The 9,520-nt window shown below is 39.6% G+C and overlaps 1 protein-coding gene across 1 annotated transcript in view; it reads right to left on the reverse strand.

The window, feature by feature from the left end:
• Positions 1–5,658: 5,658 nt before the first annotated feature.
• Positions 5,659–9,520, reverse strand: part of CARD6 (caspase recruitment domain family member 6) — a 14,790-nt gene continuing 10,928 nt past the window's right edge. Inside the window, exon 4 of the mRNA XM_023536912.1 lies at positions 5,659–9,442. Coding sequence (XP_023392680.1) covers positions 7,147–9,442 — 2,296 coding nt within the window. The 3' untranslated portion in view covers positions 5,659–7,146. The remainder of the gene's footprint in view (positions 9,443–9,520) is intronic.

Raw genomic sequence — 9,520 nt, forward strand, 5'->3', positions numbered from 1 at the left:
GAGAGCAGCCAGCCCAGAGTGTGGTTTCTGGAAAGCTGCAGTGGATTCCCAGGGCAGCATAGCTACACTCCTCACAGCAGGATCTGTGATGAAGGGAGAACCGAGCAGCACACTCCCCATGGCTGAAACTCTATGGGTAATATTTGGATAATTTTAAATACAGTTCGGGCAGAGTAAAGAGGCAGCAGAATAATCCTTTGACACCTATCTCTTAGTTTCTGAAAATTCCCTCTCATTTCTTACCTTAAAAGCATCAAAAATAGGTCTACTCGAAAAGTCAGGAAATTGGCCCCAGTTTGATAAAGTGCCCAGGACGGTCTCTGCTGTCCTCTTGAAACACCCCACCCAGGGCTTCCACATGGCACCCCTCTTGGCTCTTCTCCATCTAGTCCTCCTCCTCTGCCTGCACCTTAAACCCTGCCCTTCCTCAAGCTGCTCTTGTCACTCTGACCCCACTACCCAGGCCACTGTTGTGATGGGATATTTGAAGTACTAACAGATATACTTTTGTATTGATAGTATTTCCTCCCCGCTTACCTGATCCCTTCACTCAGTCCAATTATAGGAAGTGGAACAGATATTAAAGGCCTACAGAATTCAAATCTCTCTGGGTTTTATTGCTCACCCTGGGGTGGAGGTGGGGTTGGGGATTTCCAAGGAGTGGGGATGGAAGCAGGGGCCCTTGGGAAGGACAGCACATCTCAGTATCTCGATCTATTCTTTCTTTCTGCCTCCGTCATCCCAGAGAAAGTTATCTAGTCTGTAAGGCCTAGAGACATTCTAGTGTCAAATCAGGACCTAAGGCAACAATGACATTGCATTAATCCGTAGCAGAGTCGTTCTCTCATTAGTGAAAGAAAGACATTGGGCAAGAAGAAGAAAGGATTGAGGCTTGAGAAAGAAATTGAGTCTGAGCCATGGAGCAAAGAAAAAGCAGCACATTAAAAAATAAAAAAATAAAAGGGCAACTTTTAAATGTAATCAGGTAAAAACTTGCAGACAAAATGAGAAGTGTTAAATACAGAAATCTATAGGTAGAACAGCCCTAATCTTAAATGGATAAAAGTGTTCACCTCATTATCACCTCATTACACCAGCTTTTTTAGTGCCCAATTTTCTAGCAGGAGATGAATAATGAATTTAATGAGAATGATAATGAAGGAAAATTATCCCAGCCTGGATTTCTGGCCCAGACAAAATTTTCTTTCTCTGAGCACCAGAAAACAGGTTTGCAGGCAAGGCTGTATCTAGATTTTTCAGAATATGGCCCCAGAATCTTCTGCCTCCATGGGAGTTTCTGCTAAGAGGCTATTCCTTAGGATGACTACATCAGAATCTGTGGGGGAAAACCACAACAATATACAATTTTTTTTTTTTTTATGCCTAAAGCACCTGGTATTCCTAGGTGGACAATATCCAATTTTAACAACCACCTCAGGTAGTATTTATGCATGCTCAAATCATAGAACCACACTGCTTTAAAATTTAGGGAAACTTGCCAAAAAGTGTGAAGAATATCAACACCTTGGATTAGGGCACAGTCTAGTTTATATTTCTATTATAATTGAGGGTCAGGGCAGGCAGTACCCAGGTCACAATAGCAAGCTTATTTTATTTAAAAGAGTACACACTCTAAAATCCTTTCTTCATTACAACATTATTCAAAATCCTCTCTTCGGTTCAGGCGATTACCACCCCTTCCCATCACGAAAATAATTTATATCACATAATAAATAGCAAAATAATATGATTAAGGTGATGAGAAGAAATATTTGATATTTTTTTTTAGGATGCCGTGTGGTGACTTTATCTTCCTCTTCTGGGCCTCTGACATTCTTGATATTCTATGATATTCTGGCAAACTACTGCCTCTCCCCTTCTTCCTAGATGAATGACCTCTCAGCTAATGACTATATTTCCTAACCTTCTTTACAGCTACACGTAGCCATATGACCAAGTTTAAGCCAATGGGATATGATCGAAAGACATGTCATTTCCAAGTCATCTCTAACTTAAAGTCAGGCTGATTTCTATGGATTTTGGCTTTTTTCACCTTCCTCTAAATCAGATCAAGAAAATGATCGAGATCGGCTTCAACCATGCAGAAAGGACAATGCCCAATTAGAAGGAACAAGGTGAAAAAAACTTAGTTCATGATTAATCTTAATGAGAAGAACTGCTCCATCAGCCTAGACAGGCTGAATGGTTCATAAGGGAAAAATAAACTCCCATACTATTTAAGCCACTATGTTTTTGCTTTCTATTTGCTATAGCATCTTAGCTTTTTTCCTAAACAATAACTACCTTTAGCCAATTAGCACTTAAAGCCACCCATTAACTCAGATTCCTGAATCTTTAGTAGTCGGTGTCATATTTTCCTCCCCAACAGACACTTTATTTACATGAATCCTATGGAGCAAATATTGGAAAGGGAACTATACCTTAATCACAAAAGTAGACTATAAAAATTTTTAAGACAGGGCTTCAGTCAAGATGGAGTAATAGGTAGATGCTATGTTCTCCTCCTCTTACGACCACATCAAAATTACAACTAAACTACAGAACAAGCATCATTGGGAGTTGCCTGAGGTCTGGCTGAACAGAAGTTCTACAACTGGGAACATATAGAAGAGGCACCAGAGACTGGTAGGGTGGGCAGAGATGCAAAATGGGCTGGTCCCACAACCACATGTGGCAGTTGAGAATCAGAAAGAATATCTTGGCTGCAGAGGTCCCCCTGGAAAAGGGAGGGGTCGCAACCCCACACTAGGATCTCCAGTCCAGGGTTCCATTGCCAGGAAGAGAAGTCACCACAATCTCTCGCTGTGAAAACCAGCAGAGATTGTGGCTGAGTGAGACAGAGGGCTGTGGGCATCCCAGGTGTTCCTCTTAAAGGGCCCACTCATGGACATACTCAGTGACAGACTCACTTGCTCTGAGCTCCAGTGCTGGGGCAGCTGCTCAGGGAGTGCCAGGGACATATGGGGAGAAACTGAATTGTCTGACTTCAGTGCAAGGGCTGGAGGGGCGTCTTTCTCCTGGATAGAAGTGCTGGCAGAGTATATTGTTCCTTCGCTGAGCCCCCCCGCCCCACTCCTGGTGTAGGGTGCAAGTGGCCGCAATATCTGAGCTCCATGAACCTGGCTAACGAAGGTTGCCCTGCCCAGGTGATTCCCTGAAACCCTTCCCCTCTCAACATGCAGGCCCACCCAAGCCACTTCCAGTGGTTTGTGATACCTATATCAAAAATATAAATAATAAAATGGCAATAATTACATATTAACAATTACTTCAAATGAAAAAAGGATTAAATGCTCCAATCAAAAGATAGGGTAGCTGAATGGATAAGAAAACAAGACCCTTACATATGCTGTCTACAAGAGACTCACTCCAGATCAAAAGACAGACAAAAGCGAAAGGATAAAAAAAGATATTTCATGAAAATGAAAACAGAAAAAAAAAAAAGCTAGGGTAGCAATATTTATACCAAACAAAATAGACTTTAAAATGAAGGCTCTAAAAAGAGATAAAGGACCTCGTAATTCCACTTCTGGGTATTTATCCTAAGAAACCCAAAATACTACTTTGAAGGGACATGAGCATTCATATGTTCATTGCAGCATTATTTACAATAACCAAGATATTGAGGCAACCGGGGTGTCCATTAATGGATAAATGGATAAAGAAGAGATTGCACATATATACAATGGAATATTAGTTGGCCATAAAAAAATAAAGAACAAAAGAAAGAAAAAAGAAATCTTGCCATCTGCAACAACATGGATGGACCTAGACAGAGGGTATTGTGCTGAGGGGAGTAAGTCAGACGGAGAAAGACAAATGCCATATGATTTTATTTACATGTGGAATCTAAGAAACAAAATAAACAAAACAGAAACAAATTCATAGATACAAAGAAGATTTTGAGGGTTGCCAGATGGAAAGGAGTTAGGGGGTGGGTGAAAGAGGGGAATGGATTAAGAAGTACAAATTGGTAGTAACAACACAGTCAGGGGGATGTAAAGTATGGCATAAGTATAATCAATAATATTGTAATAACTATGTATGGTGTCAGATGGGTACTAGATAAATCAGGTGATCACTTCAAAAGTTATATAAATGATTAATCACTACGCTGTACACCTGAAACTAATATAATATTATATGCCAACTGTAATTGAAAAATAAAAAATATATATTTTTAAGAATTCTAAGATATAAGGAAATGCAGGAAGACATAAGGAAATGCAGGAGGTCACCATGTATGCAGGTAAAACCTAGATTTATGAAGCTAATGTGATTTATGAGTCAGTTGTGTCCCTATGGCCAGTATTTGTATCACATTGAAGTATACTCCTTTCAAGCACTGCAACAAAAAACACACTTTTTTTAATGTTGAAAAAGTAATTTTTATTTGCTTTCTTGTACAAAATATAAATTGATTTAAGGTGTTTAAGAAAGAATTTTGAGATGTTAAAAAAAATAAATCATTGGATAGACGCTTCAGTCTGCTCACAAAAAATGTCAGGTACAAATTAAATGCTCTCAATTTAGTAAATAGGTTCTGAATTTTTGCATGTTTGACTTAAAATAATTGGACTTGTGCATCATACAAAAGACACCCTTAAACTATATTTCATGTCATGAATTCAGACTTTCTTAAGACATCTGGAAAACCAACATCTCATGCTATTTATACTGCCTGGCCCTAACGGTGTGTTTGACTTTGCCACATTTGGCCCTAGCACAGACTCAAAATTATAAATGAACGCTACCTATAAATGTATACACATAGAAAAATATTATTAATGAGTTAGAGGACTACATTACAACATTATGAGATTACTGTTATGAGATTACAGATTATTTTTATGTTTCTTCTTTGTCTATTTCTGTATGTATACAGAAATAAGCTCATTATACAAAACTATGTATAACGAGCTTATAGTTTTATAATAAGGAGGAAATACAAAGACTTATAGGATGGCACAACTATACAAGGATTTCGCATTTTGTTTCCATGTCTTCTCAGTTCCTAATCCAATGCCTTGCACATAATAAATGCTCGATAAATAAATGCGAGAGGAGGAAAAGGAAAAAAGGAAGAATGAAATGGAAAGGGAGAATATGCTGGGTGTCTTCTGTTTGTCCCTCTAGATCCACTCTCCAACCTGCTCTGAACCCTAAAAGGTTGACCTACATGAACTGCCTAGGTGGGCTCCTTATTCTCTGGTTTCTGGTTGGATTTGGCCAAATGGACACACTGGCAGATCAGAGGTCAAGGAATGGATATTTATTTCCTGAGATACCTCCCTGTGGGTCAGTGCAGCCTTCTGTACCCCTCACTCAACCAGGCCCAAGACCCCTTCCACACAGTTCTTTGACTGGAGAAAGCACTCCCCTTCCCTGCCCTTCAGACCTTGGGTGGTAATAAGCCTTGTTTTTACTAAACCCAGGATGCTGCTCTTGCCTTCGTGCTGTTTTTACATTTTGCTCAGGCCTTTATAAATGGTCCCTTTATCAAACTCCCCTCAAAGTGTCCAGTTTGAATGTGCCATATAGGTGTGGTCAAGATCCAGACAGATACAGAATCTGTTGGTGACAATAAGCCAACTAGTTCTGTCCTCCAGGAACTAATCTTAAAGAATTCACAGAAAAGTTTTTTAAAACTTCACTTCTATTTCTCATTTCAAAAGCTTAAACAACATTATTTTCAGTTGAGAAACACCAGTTTTACATCAAAGATTTGCAGTTATGAACTAGTTATACTTTCCTCCTGTCAAAAGACAAAGATAAAAATTCACACGCATAGTCCTCTATTTCTTCACCCTTATAATAAGCTTTAGAGAGATTGAACATCATCTAAATACTCGATATTGACTGTTTAATACATGCACAAACAAATGAAGGATACCTATTGTAGGATGAAATGTTCTCAGAGATTAATTATACCTTTTCAAAGATCATTTCTCATCTATTTATCAATATAAATTTTTTGCATGCCCTTGAAGGCAATTTTTTTTTTTTTACCCAGAAAAAACAACTTAAGGCTATCTTAGTACTTAAAAGTAATATTAATTTTATAAAAGTTACAAATTCAAAAACCACGGCTCTTAATTCAATTTACAAACCTTATTATTTCTATCTAGTGAACCTTAACGTCTACCTTTAAAGTTAACTTTTTATTTACATTTTGTGTCATTTACAAACTTAGTTAATTAAACTTCACATAAGTATTTTAAATTTAATGTATTCCTTTTACTTAATGTTTCTAACTAGCAGAACTTAGCCAAAATGTTTAGAACAAAAAAAAATCTAATAAATTAAAATTGTAAATTCTGGAATGTTCTCTTAAACATTTCAATGCTTCTAACAAACTCTGTAAACTAATCTTAATCTTTTCAATTAAAAAAAAACTCTAAAATTAAAAAACTCAATTATACATTTTAAGCTGGAATCATGAGATTAAAATATCTGATCCTCTAAGAATAAGTCAATTATCTTAACTATTACAAATATTTTAAATATGAAACATACACAAATCATTCTTAAAGTTAATGCAAAATAATTTCATTGGTTGTTAGTTCATTATTTCTATACGTAAGGGTCATCTAAACAAATTGGAACTGTTATCGCAAGCAAATTGATTTAAACATTTCCAATAAACAGGGTTATCTGTTTAGTGGCTGATATTGAACCAAAATTTTTGACCAAGACATCCCTGGAGCAGCCAATATCGAGGGCAATTTTATTTGCAACATTGAGGCAACCTATTTTATGATCAACTTTGCAATTAGAGACTCTAACCCCATTCTTTCTCAGGTGAAACAACCCCCTATTCCCTGGATTCAGATTATCTATTAGCTAATACTCAAGATTAAATTCAATTAATTTTTTATTTAATTCAATTAATTTATTTACTGCCTGATTCTATTATCAATTCTTTTCATAATTTTCCTCCTTATTAGGGACACAATTCTTACAGATATTTTAATGATATCCAATTAGGTTGTGCCTACCATCTTTTTCTATGTCATGTTAATGATAGTCTCTTTGAATTACTGTCACTCTTTTTCAAAAAGGTTACTATCTGACAGGAATGGCCTGGGTAAAGGGTATGTTTCACAGGTCTCTAGATTAAGCACTTTAATGCTTCCCGACTCTCTTGGGCCCTGCCTTAGCTTGTGAAGGCCTGGTTTGAGATGACTTGGGCTGAGTAGATCTGGGCTGAGTAGATCTGGGCTGAGAAGGCTTAGATTGGGAGGACTGAGGTTGGCACGGCTTGGGCTGAGTGGGTTTGGATGGAGAGCATTTAGCTTGGGAGGGCTGGGGCTGAGTAGCTTTCGTTTGAGTGCGTTTGAGTTGAGAGGGCATAGGTTGGAAGGGTTTGGGCTGGGAATGTTGGACCTGGGAGGGCTGGGGCTGATTGGATTTGAACTGAGAGCTAGGTAAAACTTTGCTGTTGGACATGGGATGGGATCCCATACGGAAAACTGGATTTGAAGGCCCACGTTCCATCTTCTGCTTGAATCCTTGCTGAAAGGCAGGTCTTGTAGGTTTTTGTATGACTCCTGCTGGTTGAAAGGCTTGAGGGTAAGGATTCACAGTATGAGATGTTGTTCTCATAACTTTTCCAGTTGCCTCAGGTGTCTGTGTTCTCCAGGCATGGGCTTGCCCAGACTGTGGCTTCCCAAATGGTCCCACTGGTTGTGAACTCAGGGAATGGAGGTGACCTACCTGGGAGACCACTCTGGCAGACCTTTCACGAGATCCCTCAGGCCAGGCCTGTACACGGCGACACAGGGGTCTTGGTGGTCTCACAAATGTTCCATGTACATGACGTCCTTGAGGAGGCCTCGAAAAGTTCATAAATCTTTCCCCTGAATAAAATCTCTGGGGTTGAAAGTATTGAATCCCAAAACCTTTACCTCGACTGTGGACCCTTGCATTCTGAAAGGGTGAAGGATGGAACCACTTAGTTTTCTGCTCTGACCAAAAGTGGGAGCCCCTAACCCAAGGGGCTTTCAGAGAAACATGGTTAAAGTTACATCCAATTCTGACTGGTAAGAGACAGGAGTTTTGCAGATGACGCGTGAATACTGGGCTGAGGTGGATATTCTGAAGCGTCTGGCTGACCTCACAACCAGCCACTGGTTCTTTCATAGGCTTCTCCGCAGGGTTTCCAGGTGAGCTTTGTGGTGGACTGTGTCTTTGTTGTCCCTCATCTTCAACTGTTCCAGCCAAGTTTTCACCAGGGGAAACTTGAATTCCTTGAACATTCTCAAAGTCTTGGTCTACCTGGATCCCCAACTCCCGGGCCAGCGAGGCCATGTCCTCCACAGACACACATCTGAGTGAAGAGGACATCACTTCTTGGAGGGCAGCTTGGAGGCCCTTTATGTTTTTCCCTTTATCCCCAGCTTCCTCCTCCTCCCAAAACAGTAACTGTGATGGCTTCAACTTCAGAAGTCTCTGGAAAATCTGAGCCTCTTCATTCTCCCTGGCCTGGGGACTGAGGACAAAATAGCATCTTTCGATGGCAGCTTCCCCTAAAAACATGAGCAGGTTCCATTCCTTCTCACCTAGGCAGTTAGTGAAAAAAAACACAGCTGAGGAAACTTCCATCAAGAAACCAAACTGTGTCCAAAAACTTTCTAGATCTCCACGAAGGTTGGCCACAGCAACAGGCTTTTGGGAAAAACTAAGGTTTTCCTTTAGACTGTCACTATCAGGAAAACACCATGTTATTTCAACCAGACCATCAGAGATTTGCCGGGGAAGCACTAGAACAGGCAAATCCTGATGGAGAAAGATTTTGTGTGATTTCTGGTGGGTGGGGCTGAGCAGTGTGTTGAGGATTCTGGACTTGGAGAAGCTACAGTTTCCTAGACGTACAAAAGAGATGACAGGTACCTTTATGAGGGTCAGAAATGTTTCTGTTTCCCTCGTAGGCCCTCCTGAAGACTGCGTTGACTGCTTCTTCACAATGTCTTTCATGGCCCCCAGCATTAAAATGCTTTTGTTGTTTTCCGCATCTGGCAGTAGCAGAGGAAGAGCAAACTGGCATTGATACATGCTTGACAAGACTCTGCGTTGCAAAGAACTGTCTGAACACAGCATAGAGGCACAAAGGACATCGAGGGGATTAATGGTTTGTATGTCTCTCATTTCCAAATTCTCAATTCCAGTTGGCAATTCCCCTTTGCTATCCTCACACAGAACCTTGTGTCTGAGGACTGAATCTCTAGCTGTCACATCCAGTGCTTGAACTTTCATCAGGAAATTCCAGGCTAAGTCTCCTGGAGTCTGGGGTGTCCAATTACATCCTCGATCTAAGGAGAATTGTTTAACAAAATCTGGCAGAAGCTTTCTGCTCCTATCCATGTTCAAACGTGACAGGACATCTTTAAACAGGTTTTTCTTTTCTGTAGGAAAAAAGATACTCAGTGAATGTCGCTTTTAAATTCTAAGTCCTTCATTGACTTTAAAAATTAAATAAGTAATCAACATTTTCATGGTA

The sequence above is a fragment of the Pteropus vampyrus genome, unplaced genomic scaffold, assembly GCF_000151845.1.
Source record: "Pteropus vampyrus isolate Shadow unplaced genomic scaffold, Pvam_2.0 Scaffold172, whole genome shotgun sequence".
In the NCBI taxonomy this organism is placed as follows: Eukaryota; Metazoa; Chordata; class Mammalia; order Chiroptera; family Pteropodidae; genus Pteropus; species Pteropus vampyrus.